General features: G+C 43.7%; 2 protein-coding genes across 2 annotated transcripts; both read right to left on the reverse strand.

Moving 5' to 3' along the window:
- Positions 1-234: 234 nt before the first annotated feature.
- Positions 235-9571, reverse strand: LY96 (lymphocyte antigen 96). The gene is made up of 5 exons (XM_077352134.1): positions 8358-9571; positions 5213-5302; positions 4260-4388; positions 1962-2014; positions 235-734 (listed from the first exon to the last, which is right to left on the reverse strand). The coding sequence occupies exons 1-5, from the start codon at positions 8470-8472 to the stop codon at positions 621-623; spliced, it is 501 nt and encodes a 166-aa protein (XP_077208249.1). The 5' UTR covers positions 8473-9571; the 3' UTR covers positions 235-620.
- A 2874-nt stretch (positions 9572-12445) lies between these two features.
- TMEM70 (transmembrane protein 70) lies at positions 12446-17339 on the reverse strand. Its single transcript, XM_077352133.1, has 3 exons — positions 16958-17339; positions 15100-15211; positions 12446-13476 (listed from the first exon to the last, which is right to left on the reverse strand). The coding sequence occupies exons 1-3, from the start codon at positions 17168-17170 to the stop codon at positions 13004-13006; spliced, it is 798 nt and encodes a 265-aa protein (XP_077208248.1). The 5' UTR covers positions 17171-17339; the 3' UTR covers positions 12446-13003.
- Positions 17340-17639: the final 300 nt, after the last annotated feature.

Genomic DNA, 17639 nt, shown 5'->3' on the forward strand with positions numbered 1-17639 from the left:
ACCTTGAACCCACTCTGGTTGCCTAGATCAGGGGTAGTCAACCTGTGGTCCTCTAGATGTTCATGGACTACAATTCCCATGAGCCCCTGCCATCAAACGCTGGCAGGGACTCATGGAAATTATAGTCCATGAACATCTGGAGGACCACAGGTTGACTACCCCTGCCCTAGATAACCTATATGTCTTAGCTGTATGTGAAATGGCACTAATATTTTGTCATTAAAAACACTGCTATTTTGACTGTAGAAAAAACATTTATTGGTACAAAGAAAAAGAAGAGTATTCGATTGCACAAGTCTGGCAGTACATTCTGCCACAAACAAAAATGCCTTGTTCATCATATTGTGAAAGGCCTAGTTGTTGCTAGCACAAAGATAACGTTGAAATTCATTCATTACCATGACTCTGTTTTGATCATGCTATAGTTATAAATATATTTGTACACTTCAACTAAGATTTCATATGGACTTACTAAGTTCCTGAGTAACATGAGAATAGACTTTTTATTTTATTAGACAGACAATTCTACCAGCAAAGGCAAAACTTGGCAGCAACTGAGTCTACTGTTTGGATTCCATGGAGTTTTGGAGTTCTTATGCAATAAAATGGTTTAGAAGAACTTATCCAAAATTGTAGGAAGGCTCCTTTTTAAGAATTAATGTAAAATTCAGACAAAAAAACAGATCGGTTTCCGAATGGCCAGAGTACCCTGTCAAGGTTGCATCGTATTCTCCCTACAACAAAGAAAAGGATGCAGTAAGATATTCTGCAATGGATTCCTAGATGCAGTAAGATAGTTTGCAATGCTGCATACCAAATAAGTCTCCCTCGTTCCGTGGGGCTGAGGCCAGTTCACAAGAGCAGGGACTCCCTCAAAGATATCACTGTTTCAAGGACTCTCCTACCTACCTGGAGTAGGTGCAATCTCTAGACTGAATCTTTAAGTTTGCTAGGCTGTTTGCAAGCAACAGCTTTGTGGATCACATAAGACTTGTTATTTTTGCCCCACTACTCTAAAGCTTAAGAGCCTCTTGTGGCACAGAGTGGTAAGGCAGCAGATATGCAGTCTGAAAGCTTTGCCCGTGAGGCTGGGAGTTCAATCCTAGCAGCTGGCTCAAGGTTGACTCAGCCTTCCATCCTTCCGAGGTCGGTAAAATGAGTACCCAGCTTGCTGGGGGGTAAACGGTCATGACTGGGGAAGGCACTGGCAAACCACCCCGTATTGAGTCTGCCATGAAAACGCTAGAGGGCGTCACCCCAAGGGTCAGACATGACTCGGTGCTTGCACAGGGGATACCTTTACCTTTTTACTCTAAAGCTTATAAATTCTGTTTACATAAATTGGGACATTTTTATTTCATCGCATTCTTCTCAAAAGGATGGGTTCAGAGCAGCAGTTCTTCTGGCGATCTACTACAAATAACTATGTAAGGACAGTACACTTTTGTAATCTGTCATTGTGTGCACTCTGCTAGCTGGCTGGTCATTGAAGAACTAGAATCCTCTGATTGGCATGAGATAGGCATGTCAGCTCTACCTCCTAGTCGTTGTTTGACTACTATTTCTTTTCTGGGACTTTAAAAAAGAACCTCACATTGTACTTACGCACTCATGTGACTGAACCCTGTTAATTTTCTTCAGCAGAATCTAAACCTGGCTGCTTTGTGATGCTTACTTCATGATCACATCTCAAAGTTCTCCTTCTACCACCACCACCTCCATTTTTTGGTTTAAAAACTGCATAACAAGATCAACTGAATTTGATAGTCCATACAGAATTTAACAAATTGAGCTTGCCATTCTGAAAGCAGGAACTGCTTGGTATTAAGACTGAGGGACTGAATGCACCCACTTGGATTTTATTATGGACTCGTATGTTTCCTTTCCAATGAAATAAGATAGATGCTTTGTCAACTTTTCTAGCACTTAGCATTTATGAAAGTGTAACTCTGAAAAAGTACCGTTGGATAGTTTGCTTTTTCACTACTAATTCTCACAGTGGTGTTGATAGTCTCTGCAAAAGAGAAATGCTTATATTAATATAAAAAGCACTACCATCATCCTGTCATTCTTCCCTAGCTGCAAATATATCTGTTTTTTTTCTGCATTCTCTCCCCCACAGGCATAGGGCACACTGGAGACAGGAAGCAAAAAGCAGCATAGCAATAAGAACTACCAGAGTTGACAGCCCCCCCCCCCCCCCCGCAGTCACCAGGTGTGTTGGTGGGGAGGCATAGTGTTGTCAGCTCCAGACTGGGAAATCCTTGAAGATTTGGGGGAGGAGTCTGGAGTGAACAGGGCTTTCAGTGGGGTGCAATGCCATGGAGCAGCCTTTTTCAATTTTTTTACCATTGAGAAACCCTGAAACATTTTTCAGGCTTCAAGAAACCCCAGAAATGGCATTGTGCAGAATATGGTTGGGAAACAAAGATGTGTATACACCCATCTGGGTCCCTCTCCTTCCCACTCTCTCCAGGCCTATCATTGCCATTTTGGGAAGGGTGGGTGGGTTGACATGACGGTATATGGTCATATCACCTGACAAATGTTTAACACATTTTAAAAATATATTAAAAATTAACTATAATAAAATTAATATATAAAAAATTAAGAAAGCCAGTTTGGTGTAGTGGTGAGGAGTGCGGACTTCTAGTCTGGCATGCCAGGTTCGATTCTGCAATTCCACATGCAGCCAGCTAGGAGACCTCGGGTTCGCCATGGCGCTGATAAAACTGTTCTGACTGAGCGGTGATATTAGGGCTCTCTCAGCCTCACCTACCTCACAGAGTGCCTGTTGTGGGGAGAGGAAAGGGAAGGCAATTGTAAGCCACTTTGAGACTCCTTCTCATAGCAAAAAGCAGCATATAAGAACCAACTCTTCTTCTAACTCTCAGCCATTCAGGAAACCCTGTCAAGAAACCCTATGGTTTCACAAAACCCTGGTTGAAAATGTCTTCTATGGAGTCTATATTCCAAAGCATCTATTTTCTCCAGGAGAGCTGATCTATGTAATCTGGAGATTAGATGTAATTTCTAGGAGATCCCCTGACCTTACTTGGAGGATGGCAACTCTAACCAAAGCTATAATCATATAAGCTTTGGGCCAAGCTTTGCCCATCACAAATTTCCTTGAAGTTAGCCTACTTGCTGGTTGGTGATGGATGAAATCTCACTATGACTTTTTCAGCACGAAGAATTTGCAATGGCTCAGCGCTTGTCTGGTTGCGGGGCTAATTCCCGCTTCCTAACAACATTGGCATAAGTCCAGGGCGGTTCCAGACACCGTTTTCATCACCAAAATTCCTTTCTCAAGCTGCTGTTAACCACACAGGGGGAAAATACAGACATCGATATTTTTTCCTATAGAAACAAGCAGCTGTTGGGCAGGTGGGGGTAATCTTTATTGGGTGAACTGGGAAATGGTTGACCATTTCCATTTATTCTTTCAGTTCTACTCCACTTGGCAAATTTGGGGTCACCCACTCCTGGGACTATTAATGGGGGGAGGGGGAGGAAGATTTTCCTAAGTACTGTGCCTTTTTCTTAAGTAGGGTTTTTAGTCCTGTTGCAGGATACTGTAGTCATAGAGGTAAGAGGTTCAAGCATAACCCTTAATTGATGGTAACTATCATTTTGAAAGACCACAAATTTCACACCTATAGTTTAGAACAGGGGTAGTCTAACTGCGGCCGTCCAGATGTCCATGGACTACAATTCCCAGGAGCCCCTGCCAGCGAACGCTGGCAGGGGCTCCTGGGAATTGTAGTCCATGGACATCTGGAGGGCCGCAGTTTGACTACCCCTGGTTTAGAAGATGCTGTATGCCTTTCCTATAATATTACCCTTTGCTGGATTGTTTTGTTTGCTCTACACGAGTAAATTTCAAAACATATATTTGTTCACACATTTAATCCTCTTCCTTTAGGAAAAGTTTCATAGAGGTAACAGATGACTCTTGTACAGTTTTGTCAATTTTCTGATCACATTCAAAAATAATAAAAATGTACAGGCACTTGCTACTCTCTGAACATCTTTAAAAAGCATCAAGACAGATTCATGTCAAATGCCTGTAAAATTCCAGTCTGTTTGGAAATGAAGATCCCCCAAAAAAGGGCTTTTACAAAAAGGGCTTTTGGGTCTTTTACATTTCTGTATACATTACTCATATGCATTAATTTGGTGAAAAGCTTCTCATAGGAAGACTGTAGTAATCATGTAGATTTTATAAATCAGTGAAATATTTTGTTTTTCACACTTACCTCCCTTCAGAGCTCCACAATATGTATAGTCATAGTCTTCACCAGCGCAAAGAACATGTCTCCATTCTAAGACTTTCTTATGTTGATACCACATGACTGTTCTCACTCTGAGGAAGGTTAAATCTCTCTCTGTAAAAAATAATGCAAAGACAGTGCAGATGTTTCAGAAGACTATATCCATTTTAATTTTATTTTCTCATTATATAATTCATTCAGATCTATGATTCTTTTGATAACGGACCTTCACAATAAGCAAATTCTGTGGCCATGCTACTGTACCAATAGTATGGTGTTTGTGTGATAAGCTAGAAACATGATCGCCTTCAAGTCATACAAGAGCTTCCTTCAGGACTGTCCCAGTAAGACAACTAGGAATCACGAACAATTGGAACAACAGCTCTTCAAAACTTCCAGTCCACCAAGAATAGTCTGAGCTTGGCTGGGACTGCAGCAGCAGCAGCAGCAGCAGAGTTGTTTCTTATATGCTGCTTTTCTCTACCTGAAGGAATTTCAAAGCAGCTTACATTGCCTTCCCTTTCCTCTCCCCACAACAGATACCCTGTAAGGTAGGTGAGGCTGAGAGAATCCTGATATTACTGCTCGGTCAGAACAGTTTTATCCATGTTGTGGTGAGCCCAAGGTCACCCAGCTGGTTCCATGTGGGGGAGTGCAGATTCAAATCCGGCTTGCCAGATTAGAAGTCCGCACTCTAACCACTACACCAAGCTGGCTGTCTCACACTAAGCTGGCTCTCTGACGGGCAGGTGGAGAAGTTGTCCAGTACACGGTAGAAAGAGCTAGACCTCCAGCTTGGATAGTACTAGTTCTGTACTACATATGTATTTCGCCTCTGGTCATTGAAATACTGATTGGTAAAGCAGATTGAAAAAGCACAGCTTCTTGCAATAATGCAAAGTAATTCTAATGATATTTGAAATACAATAGTAACTCACTTGGAATCCAGAATAAAATTCCCTTCCATTTTGAGAAGCCATTAAGAGAACATGGCTCCGCTCTAAAGTAGAATGTTTCAGAACTGGAACCTATAGGAGAAAGGATTTAACAACATCATAAACAACATGAAACTCTGATCACTCTTGGATCCAGACTGAAATATGAGACACTCCAGACAGCAGCAGTTATCAAAGTAAAACATTACTTCCTATGTGGAAAAAGTGTCCTGTTCTTTAACCAGGGCGTTCTATATGACCCATTATGCACGGGCCAGAATGCCAGTGCTGGCAGTGGCAGGGCATGAGGAAAATCCCTGATTATGTACGCCGCCGGTGCCAGTGCATGCGTGTCCCAGCCCAGGCCCATGGAAGGCCCACGTTAGGTGAACGCTGGAACTTCCGCAGTCCCAGAGTTACTACAGGTACTGGTGGGGGCTGGAGCAGGCCAGCGCCATGTGTAATCGACAGTGCCGGGCCCCGCCCCAACCAACGGTCCCCCACAGAACTGGCCAGGCCGTCCCCCTGTCCCCACCGTGGTGGGAGAGCAGCATGCTGCTCCCCACCATCATGCAGCAAGGGGGCCTGCCCCAATCCCCCCTGCTGCCACTGGCGCCACTTCCATGTGCACCTGGTACTTCCAGCCCCACATTGCGTGCGCGGGGCCATTGCGCCAGGGCAGCCAGCATGCGCCTGGGATGCTCCACCCCCGTGCGTACTTAGGGGATGGTGGGGCTTTCTACCCCGGCGCACCAGAACGGCGGCAACCCAGCATGGCTGCCGCCATGCATAATCTGTCTACACAGTGACATTATTTACCCCCATGCCCCATTTCTACTGGCTAAGCCTCTGTTAAATTGGATAACATATTGTTGTAGCTCTTGTTGTCCTGATGAGGGCACAAATCTAGTATAAAAACTGTCAAAAGAAGTAGAATAAAATGTAGAACCACTTGCAGTGGCAGAGAAACAGCTACATCACAGTTTCCCTCACACTTTCCTTGCCTCACGCCAGTATGGCTGCCATTCCCCTTCTCTACCACTGGAGGACTTTGAAGGCTTAAAAACAAAACAAAACAAAACAAACACAGCAGTTATTATTTATTTATTTATTTATTTATCATACTTCTATACCGCCCTCCCCGGAGGCTCAGGGCGGTTTACATTATAACAGAGAACCATACATAAAACAGTCTGTAGAACATGTACATCAATAACCAACAATTGCAACCAAACACAACACAGTATAACAATAAACAATCATAATACAAACAGGTCCAAGGCTTGTTGATGGGATTCTGAGGGAGGTGGTTTATTGATTAGATTGCTGTAGCACAACAAAATCATAATGATCTTTGTGCACGATCTACCAGTGTCTCAGACTTCCAGTCTTTCCATTTTAAAAAGAGAATTTTCTATAAAGAAAGTACACCCAACTTGTTACCCGTTTAACTGCAAAAAGTCCATGGTAATATATGCCTGTCCACCAAAAACTTCTGCAAACTCTTCTGCCAATAGTACACTGGCAGTTGATCTTGCTTTTTCTACATTCTGTATTTTGCTACCTTTTATAACATTTTTATTATGTTCTCCTAACAAGAAGTGTTGTACATAGTTCCCCCTCTCCTCACGACGACTCTGTAAGGTAGGTTAGGCTGAGAGAAAATGCCTACCGCAAAATCAGTCATCATGGCAGAGCTGAATGTCTGTATCCCTAATTAGACCACTGGAAGGAAGGCAGCATATCAGATCTCGAAAGCTAAGAAGGTGGACACTTGAAAGGGATACTTGAAAGGGAGACCAGCAAGGGAGACTCTGCAGAGGAAAGCCATGGGAAAAACCATCTCTGCTTCTTGCTTGCTGGAGTTGCCATAAGTCAGCTGCAACTTGACAGCACTTTTACACACACAAGTGCACCACTACGGCCCATTATGCACGGGGGGAATAGCGCGCATTAGAGGTGCAATGGCGGTGACTAAAATCACCGATAACGGCTGCAACTGGCCGCAGATTCGGTGCATGCCGCCAAAAAAGCCGCGTTAGCGAAACGCAGAAGAAAGCACAGCTTCCGGGTGACCGGGGCGCAACCAGAAGCGGCACCAGGGTCGCTGCGTGCATAATTGGTTACTTTGGGTTTGCCGCCGTTGTGTCCCATCCCGTGCATAAGCGGTTTGCTTAGCTTCTTCCCCCTCCGCGTTTTCCATGTGACCCGAAATTGCCGTTTCGGCGGCTGTGCATTATGAGCCTATGCCAAACTGGTTTGACAATTTCATCATTTGTAATATTTCTTGAAAGTAAATTCAGAATCCTCTCAGGTTACATATAATTTTTTTTCTAGGACCAACTGTTTCACAAACGCTTTCTCAAGCTATATATTTTTTTAAAGGTGGACATGTTTAAAATATATTGTTGGCACAGTGTATGATGAAGACTGCTTTAGAAACTGACAGTCTTAAATTCTCTGTTCTGGCCCCCACCTGGTGGAATGAGCTCCCAGAGGAGATCAGGGCCCTGACGGAGCTTAAACAGTTCCGCGGGGCCTGCAAAAAGGAGCTCCTCCACCAGGCATTTAGCCGAGACCAGACATAATCAATCAGCGACCAAGGGCCCCTGCTCCCCCCCCCTCAGAATCCCATCAATAAGCCCTGGACCTGTTTGTATTACTATATTGTTTACTGTTATACTGTGTTGTTATTTGGTTACAATTATTAGTTATCAGTTATACATGTTCTACAGACTGTTTTATGTATTGTTTTCTGTTATAATGTAAACCGCCCTGAGCCTCCAGGGAGGGCGGTATAGAAGTATGATAAATAAATAAATAAATAAATAAATAAATAAATAAATAAATAAATAAATAAATAAACAAACAAACAAACAAACAAACAAACAAATAGATGATTCAGGAAACAGACCGAATGACATTCGTTCATGTCGAGTTCAAAGTTCTCAAGTTGCAACACGGCATAACTGAAATAAGCAATGGCCGTTTCCCTTTCAAGACAGAAAAATCAAAATCTATGGCATAAGTCATAACACATACTATTCCTTAAGCAACATCAACATAAAAGTGAGCATTTCTAATCATGGAAGAATAATCCTGAGAGTTTTGCAACAGTATGGGAAATGAAATCAAGCTGTTAACTTACCACAGGAAGAATACGAGAGGTCTAAATCAGGTGACCTGCAAAGCATTCGTTTTTCTTGTGCCTCGATAAATCCAGAAGCCAAAAGAATGAGAAAAACAATGGAGCTTCTTTCCATGACTTTATATCATTTTAACGGCTGCAATTACAGTAAATGGAGGAAGTTAACACCACACTTTTAGTTAAGAGGAACACCCTCCCTTAGTCATGTGACTTTGAAAAGTCTGACCTGTATTTCTTCTTAAATATTTGAATCTCTAACGGATACTTTAACTAGTTATTGGTAATTTCATGAGGAAAATAATGTAATCCCTGGTCAGTTTATTGATAACCTAATTTATATACAACTACATTTTTAGCAACTGAACTATAAAACAGAAAATAAATAAGACATCGTGTTCATATAACATTGTCAGAGAAGGAAGTGAAAGGAGACTACGGAAGTACACGAAAACAAGCATATACAACAATCTTACTTGGGAGTAAGTTTCAATAATTTCAGTGGGGCTTACCTCCAAGTAAGAATGGCTAGGGTTGCTGCTTTACTGTGCATTCCTAAGAACATTTTCCTGGGAATAAGCCCTATTAAAAAGACTTGAGTAGGATTCTCAGTAGACCTGCTTAGGACTGCTCCCTGGCAATGCTATGCAAAGCAGATCTACTCAATAAACTGCTTTCATTCAGAAAAGAGTTTATAGGATTGCACTGTTAATTTACTTAACAAGAAAGACATCTTTCAGAAATACCTGGCAGCAGATGGAAGTTTTGTTATGGTTTAAAGACAAAATAGCTAGACAATCTACAGCTGATCATGCAGTTTTTGATTGTTGGTGTGCTTCCTGTATGTGAAAATTTATTTTTTGAACACAGTAGCCAAATTTTAGAAAATGCCATGAATTATGGCGTAGTACAGGAAATTCCCTTGTATAGTGGGGGCATAGCTGAACTCGAGCCTTAACAATAAGGGAACCCAAATACCTGTAGTTCTGACATTAAGCTACATACACAACAAATCAAGCCTCATTCCCCACCCCCACTGCATGATAATCATTATAAAAACTCTGCAAGAGGAACTAGAAATCTTGACACCAAAAATGATACTAAGACAATTGAAACAACTGATTATATGCCTTATTGTACAGACTTTTGTGCTTTAATATGCAAATCATACCTAGCTGGTTTTATATGCCATTCCTACTTATCACAGTTACTTCCTATACAAGGCATTTTTTTAAAACCTCATTGATATTTTGGTTCAGGAAATGTGTCCCTCTAGTGGCTAATGCTGGCACACCATATAAGATACACAGGCTCAAACTCTAAACATTTGAGATCCAAATGAAGAACACAGAATGTAGCCATACACTGAAGTTCCATTTATTTTAATTGGGTGTACTGTCACAATTTTATAAAAGTCAGTCTTCACTCATTTAAGTGGAGTATACTCCATACATATAGTTGATAACTGATACTTGCAGGTTCACCATTCACAGGCCAGTGGAAGCTAGCTGTAGAAAAACTGATGAGTCTAATACATTGCATTGACAAAAGGCAGAACAACCATAGCCATTTGGCTGCACAAACATCAGAAATCAAGAGTTTTAATTCTACATCAATGACCTTCATGCAGAATTGCCTGCTGAGAGGATCAGAACGCCCAGCTTCCCTTTTCAACTCTGAAGCCTTTCCTCTGTGCCTCCCACTGCTCAACACCTGGCCACTATGGGGACAACTTACTGCTGGATGCACTGCTGGATAATAGCTGCTTGCCTATTGTCATCCTCCTCTCTATCCCTTTACAATATTGTATTTGAAGTAGTAGCAGTCTATGTAGTACAGAGAACCATTACTAACATCCAAAGCTGTAACATATATTAAAAATAAAATGTTTACAAGAGTACGTATAGCACAGCACCAGACTGAGCAAGGGATTCCTAAAGAAATTAGGTTAAAAAAAATATCATTCTGCTCCTCTCACTATACTTGCCCTATGAGATGGTAAGATACAGGGCAGGCTCCTGTAGCTTAAAGTTACAGATATCTACCAAGTTTCCATTATCTTAAAACTTGCTCTTCTCCAGGCAACTATATGGTCAAAATGGTGCCCACCTCAGACCTAAAGCAAGAGTTCCTGATGGACTCTGTGCTGGTGACCTCCTTCTTGCGACAGGAAGTTTGATCATATCTGCTTCGCCACCTACTGTTCATGTCAACTGGGACAGAACCACTTTCTGGAGGTGATCTGATATAAAGTCCTCCAGATCTTGGAGAAAGTGGGAGAGCCTGACCCACCCATTGTTTGTGGCCAGACCTATTAGCATTTGTAGGAATATGAGCAAAATGGATGATATTCCCCCCTCCCTATCTGGTCTTCCAAAGTGGGGGGAAACTGTTAAGATGCTCAGCTTAGAGAAAACACATTTTCACATCCTATCATCACATGCACTGATTTGTCTGACATACACAGACTAAGGAGAAATAGCAACTTAACGTTTTATTGAACTTAAACACTCACCTGGTTTGTTATAAATATTACAAGAAATCCTTGCCCCTTCCCCCAGGCTTCATATCCATAAGAGTTAGAATGGTAACCATTAGGAACACTGTTCACCGAAGTTGAACAACAGCATTAGACTCAATGTATCGGTTTCTCACTAGCACTTCCAAATCTTTCTCTAAATATGCAGAAAGCTAGCACAAGCTGTGGAATTTACCATTTCTGTATGCGGCTTAAAGTGTGTTTTTTTTTGGGGGGGGGGCAAATGCACAGCATACATTGGCCACAGCCTATATTCATATTGCAAATTCCCCACCCCACCCCCATTTCTGTTCCACAATAATAAAGACCAACCTGGACAGTGAATTCTCACATGTAGGAATATTTCAAGATCCAGAATATTACAGTGGCCCATTATGCACGGCCGCAGAAACGGTGATTTCGGGTCACATGGAAAATGTGGAGGGGAAAGGCGCGAAGCACACCGGTTATGCACGGGACGGGGCGCGACGGCGGCAAAACCCAGAGTAACCGATTATGCACGCGGCGATCCCGGCGCCCCGGTCACCCGGAAGCTGCGCTTTCTTCCGCATTTCGCTAACGCACCTGTTTTTGCGGCATGCACTGAAGCCGCGGTCGGTTGCAGCCGGCACCGTGCGTTATCGGTGATTTTAGTTGCTGCCATTCCACCCCGAATGTGCGTTATTTCCCCCATGCATAATGGGTCAGTGAGAGCCTTTTAAGTGGAGCTCTTATATTTCAATACGTGATACCAGTCAAGAGCGCTTCTTCCAGTTTTAACACAGTAGAACAGGTTGTGGGCACCACCATGTGTTCTTGAGCCAATTACAATATGTTGCAAAGTTTCAAGTGAAATCCTCATGGAGTCTCAAAAAGGGTGCTTCCGACAGACATAAAGATGCTGCCTCCCTAGTTCTTCTGAATCTGACCCAGTGACATAGAGCAGGGGTAGCAAATGCTGGCAGGGGCTCATGGGAATTGTAGTCCACGAACATCTGGAGGACCACAGGCTGACTACCCCTGACATAGAGGGGTATAGCCTGGCTATTTTGGTGTAGTGGTTAGGAGTGCAGACTTCTAATCTGGCAAGCCGGGTTCGATTCCGCACTCCCCAACATGCAGCCAGTTGGGTGACCTTGGGCTCACCACAGCACTGATAAAACTGTTCTGACCGAGCAGTGATATCAGGGCTCTCTCAGTCTCACCCACCTCACAGGGTGTCTGTTGTGGGGAGAGGAAAGGGAAGGCAAATATAAGCTGGTTTGAGAGTCCTTTGGGTAGAGAAAAGTGGCATATAAGAACCAACTCTTCTTATTTTGAGGAAGTAGGGAAATGGGCACTATACATTGATGGGCACTAAGACATGCAAAGGGAGCACACTGTTCCATTGATCATGGATAAACTCTAGTCACCAGTTGAATCAATGACTCAATAAATGGACGGTGTTGGATTGCAGATTTTGAAAGATATATTGACACTTGCTCCTTTAAGAAGGAATTCCTATTGTCTGTTTCACCCACCAGAATCAAATAAAATATGGATCATGCCTTCACTGAATTTCAACAATTCATGCTTATATAAAGACTACTAAGTTCTTAGAATTTATTTGATTATATTTAGCAATTTTCCTTTCCAAAATACACTGGCTGGAAGGGATATGCAAGAGGATTAAAACACTGAAGAAAAATTAAGGAATTGCACATAGGAAGAAAAGGATTGTCAAGGATTCCACACCTGAACTTCATGGAATGAACCTGTTACTATACACATTAACCCTTGGGAGGAATCAGGAATATTTTGCCTCACTTTGCCAGGCATTCCTCTATGTCACTGGGTCAGATTCAGAAGAACTAGGGAAACATGTAATCACCAAGAGTTCCCTCAAACACAGATGGCTTTCTAAAGTTTGCAACATGGAACATACGAATATCAGATATAGTTAATGACTAAAATAGGACTTACTAATCATATACAAAGCATACTTTATGTAAATTCTTAATAACTAACTTTAGTTTTAATCAATATTTAATATCATGAATGAACTTTTTTAACAGAGAAAAATGCTTTCGGGACTATTTTGCAACCTGTATCAGAGCACTGAATCATTTGCATATTTACAAACTTCCAAAACTCAAGTATCTGATATTTTAGAGTTCTGTTTGCCTTCTGCTGATTCTTCTGATTCTTCCGAGTCAAATACAAAGGGCTTGTCATAGCTCATAAGATGGTTGTAGTCCTCAGGATTCTGGAAGAGGCCTGGATTCACAAGCATTGATTTTGTGTTAGCATAAAAAGTTGTGAACATCTTGCTGATGTCTGGAATTTTCACATCCCTCTGATGGAAAACTGTTTTCTTTTCTGCCAAAATGGCATTGTACGTGATGGCTGTGTAGGTGTCTGTTTCAGCCTCATGGTACAATCGAATTACATAGCCCTTTGTAAGTAAATGCAGGGTAATTGGTGTTAAAAATGTAAAGAAACCTATCATACTATAAAATGCAGTTTGCAAGGTCAGGCTGCTAGAATCCACTCCTGTTTGGAAGATGATGTAAGGCATCAGACTAAGGCTAATTATGCTGGTACTATAGGAGAAAAATTTCACACCTGCAAGAGACAGAAAAGGTAAAAAAAAACTGAGTTTACAGTCACTCCACCTGCAGTTGCAAATATATATTACTGACGACATGCAGCCATTGTCTACAACTCAAGCAGCCCACAGGGTAAGATTCACAGATGATGCAACTGCAAAAGTCCTTCCACAAGTAAGTGCTACCACTACTCTTCACAATTCGCTTATACTGAGAAAAAGCATTTGCATCTTGCCCTATCTCTTCTACATGTGCAAAATGCAGCACACAGTATTTCTTCTGATGCAATTCCAAAACCAAAACAAAGGAAACCATCTGTTGCATGTTCCATTGTTCCCAATGCACATTGCTGTTTTGCTGCTGCAAAATGCTTGTATGTGGAACTGCACGAAGGCCATTTTTCCTTTCCTATCCATGCACTGTGGAATTCAACCCAAAACCCTTTAAGGGTGCTTCCAGAAGACAGTTCGCCACATTTGCAGTCTGACTTATAACCTTCTATCCAGGATATCCACACAAGCATGGATTTAGGTGCTGGGCACTAAGTGTTCACATTACAAAGCCATATTCTGGAATTCCCTTTTCCCAGCCATTATTCAAACTAGGATGGAAAGTTGTGTGTAGCAATCAGAGTGTGTATATTTCACCAGCAGGGCAAAGAATTTCCCTGAGAAAACAGCACTAGGGGTGAAGGGTGGGCACAGCAGTCTGAAAACAAATCAGGCCTCAATATGCCTTGGAGGCATAGAATATGTCTTTGTAATGTGTGAATCAACCCTGAATTGAGCACCCTAAAATATTCTACTCAAAAGCAAGTGAAAAAGCACTCTTAGAACCATTACATATATTTTAAAAGGCAACTTTTCTTAAGCCTAAAGAGATAAGACTCAATTCTGTGCATATTTATTGAGAAGCAGGTTGAAAAGATTTCACTAGAACATTCAACCAAGTGTATAGCGAACTGCAGCAGCAGAAGTATGCAAACAATGCCTGGGTCTATCTTGGGAATGAAATATGAAGCAGGACACAGACACACATTGTTTTGCTACATCTGGCTATATATCCAAGCAGACATACATCCAAAGAAACATGAAGCACAATATGTGAAGCAGCCTGCCCTGGCATCAGGCACTGGGATACTGATGTAGCATTCTGAGTTGTACAAACATTGTGAACATCTAGCTTCTGCTAGCAGCTAGCTTCTGCTAGCCATACTATCTTATGGAAGTGGTACACCAAGGCCACCAAGAATGCCATAGTGCTATCATACACATATATCCCTGACTCTCCCCACCATGAACATGAAGGATCAAGACGGGCAGCATAGGCAACTGAAAACATCCTGACTTCTTCAAGCTTAAGAGTTATCCAATTGACTGGGGGCAGCTATCACACTTCTCAGGCCTGGGTCTACCGTGGCGAAGGGTCTGGTGAATTAACAGTGACACTTTAAACAGTTACCCCACTCTGCCCATTGCTATCAGTGGATGGTACTTTAAATCATCTAAATAAATAATTCTATTTTCTGCCCTTGGCATATACTTCCAAAGGAACAGAAAGTTTGGACTGAAAAAATATTTTCAACATTTAAAAAGATTTAGAAGCAAGATAACAAGAAGTCAGACATTAAAATACCTACCTAATACCGCCTTGGCCAAATTTCCACAGTAAACCAATCTTCCGTATTCAGAATTGTCATGGACGGATGATGTGCTAAAGCAGCATAGAGGTTCCACACGAGGAAAAATAACCTTCAAGAGGACAGCACACAGCAACAGGTGTCAGCAATTTTCAGATAATAATAACCACCTACCTAAGTCCCCAATGAATCCCAGAAGAAAGCAAGCTATGCCTTGAACATACTATCCAAATACCCTTTTGCATGTGCTGTTAACTGAGGTAATCCCTAAAATGTTAAAGAACATCTTTTTGTGTCAAGTTGCAGCTGACCTCCACACAGCTTTCAAAAAGAAAGTTCAGAGATGGTTTGCTATTGGGTGCCTCTGTGTAGCATCCCTGGTATTCCTTGGTAGTACCCCACCCAAAGAGCCTCTTGTGGTGCAGGGTGGTAAGGCAGCAGACATGCAGTCTGAAGCTCTGCCCATGAGGCTGGGAGTTCAATCCCAGCAGCCGGCTCAAGGTTGACTCAGCCTTCCATCCTTCCGAGGTCGGTAAAATGAGTACCCAGCTTGCTGGGGGGTAAACGGTAATGACTGGGGAAGGCACTGGCAAACCACCCTGTATTGAGTCTGTCATGAAAACACTGGAGGGCGTCACCCCAAGGGTCAGACATGACCCGGTGCTTGCACAGGGGATACTTTCACCTTTACCCCACCCAAATACTGTCCAAGGACAACCTTATTTTGCTTCCAAGATCTGACAAGACTGGGCTATCCAGGTCAGGGATAAAGAATATTACACAGCTGAAACTGAGTTTGGATATAACTTCACATGGGAAAAACAATCAAGGTGTTATCGGTTTAAATTTAGGCTGGGAATGAGAAACAAAAAGTACCCAAGGCTCCTCTGAACACGCGTGAAGTGCCTATTTCACTCAATCACAACCAACAACCCCCCTCCTCCCAATCATTGGGAACCCGGGGTAGGAGCCCTTCTTCCCGTCCTTTAAAGGTAAAGGTATCCCCTGTGCAAGCACCGAGTCATGTCTGACCCTTGGGGTGACGCCCTCCAGCGTTTTCATGGCAGACTCAATATGGGGTGGTTTGCCAGTGCCTTCCCCAGTCATTACCATTTACCCCCCAGCAGCAAGATGGGTACTCATTTTACCGACCTCGGAAGGATGGAAGGCTGAGTCGACCTTGAGCCGGCTGCTGGGATTGAACTCCCAGCCTCATGGGCAAAGCTTTCAGACGGCTGCCTTACCACTCTGCGCCACAAGAGGCTCATTCCCATCCTTTAAGAGCCAATAAAAACAACAGAAGAGTTAGATTTTTCTTTTCATCTTCCCCAGATCACCAGACTATAACAGGCAATGATCTGCGGGAGACCCCAGCTTCTTTAAAGCCATCAGCCCATGGTTGTTTACCACGGCCCAGGTTAAAGCGGAATCTATCAAATTCCACTCTGTTGGAAGAAATTACCAAGCAAGAGCCCCGAGGCTGTCTTCTCTTTGCACCGTCAGCCTTCCCAGCCCTGTTTTTGCAATCTCTAACCCCGAGCAAAATGCTTGTTAAAACACAAAATGCAAGACGGGTGAGAGATTCAATCCTGAGGGTGCGATTACAGAAAGGGAACGAATCCAGTGAGCTTGGGGGGGGGGGGCATATTCCCCCGTGCTCCCAACTCTTGCTTCGGATCCAGGACTGAGCCCCAGAACTTATTTTCGTACAGCCAGGCGCCAGGACTGGTGAGGGCGCTCAGCGTTTCCCGCAGACGACGCGCAGCCTGCCGCCCACCGCGCTGCCACCGCTCCAGTCCAAGGCCCTCCCTGCCGCGGGTCACCCGAGCCGAGAAGGCAGCGCTCCAGGGGGCAGCACCTGCTTGCTTCCCGCCCTGCCGGAGAAGGCTCGAGCTGCCCCGCAGCCGACGGTTCGCGTCCCCGGCCTGCTGCAAGAAGCCGCGGGGGCGTCTCTCGGCTCGCCGACTGCCGAACATTGCTCCAGAAGCAGCAGGGCGCGCCACCGCCGGACGCCGCGCAGCCACGGCCCTTGGCCCGGCAACCGGCAGCCCGCCGCCGCCAGGAACCACATCCCCGCCACTCTGCAGCGCCTGCAAGCACCGGGAAGGACAGGCCGCGTTGCCGTCCGCCGGGCCCTTCCCCTTCCGGCGCCGCCTCAGCGTCAAGGAGCGTCTCCCTGCACGGCTGCTGCGGCCTTTTGTTGCGCCTCGAACTGCAAGCGCGAAGGGGCGGCTGGCGAAGCGTCGCGCGGGAATGCCCTTTCTCTATGCGGCAGGCGTCCGCGATGGGGAAAACGCGCTCTAGTCTGGCTGATAGGAAGCGCCCAGCAAGCATCCTGGCTGACCTTTGTACTGGCTGATCTCGGTGTTTCCAGGATTAACGTCGGACATTCCAGACAGGTCCAGCTCTCCGATTAAGCAGCTGGCCGTATCAATAGGTTCTTGTAATAGGTATAGAAATGGGACACTGATGGTTTTCATAGTGTGGCGGTAAAAATCGCATCAAGCTCTGTTCAAGGAAGGGAGCACCTAGGTTTGTTC

This window comes from Paroedura picta, chromosome 9 (genome assembly GCF_049243985.1).
Source record: "Paroedura picta isolate Pp20150507F chromosome 9, Ppicta_v3.0, whole genome shotgun sequence".
Classification (NCBI taxonomy): Eukaryota; Metazoa; Chordata; class Lepidosauria; order Squamata; family Gekkonidae; genus Paroedura; species Paroedura picta.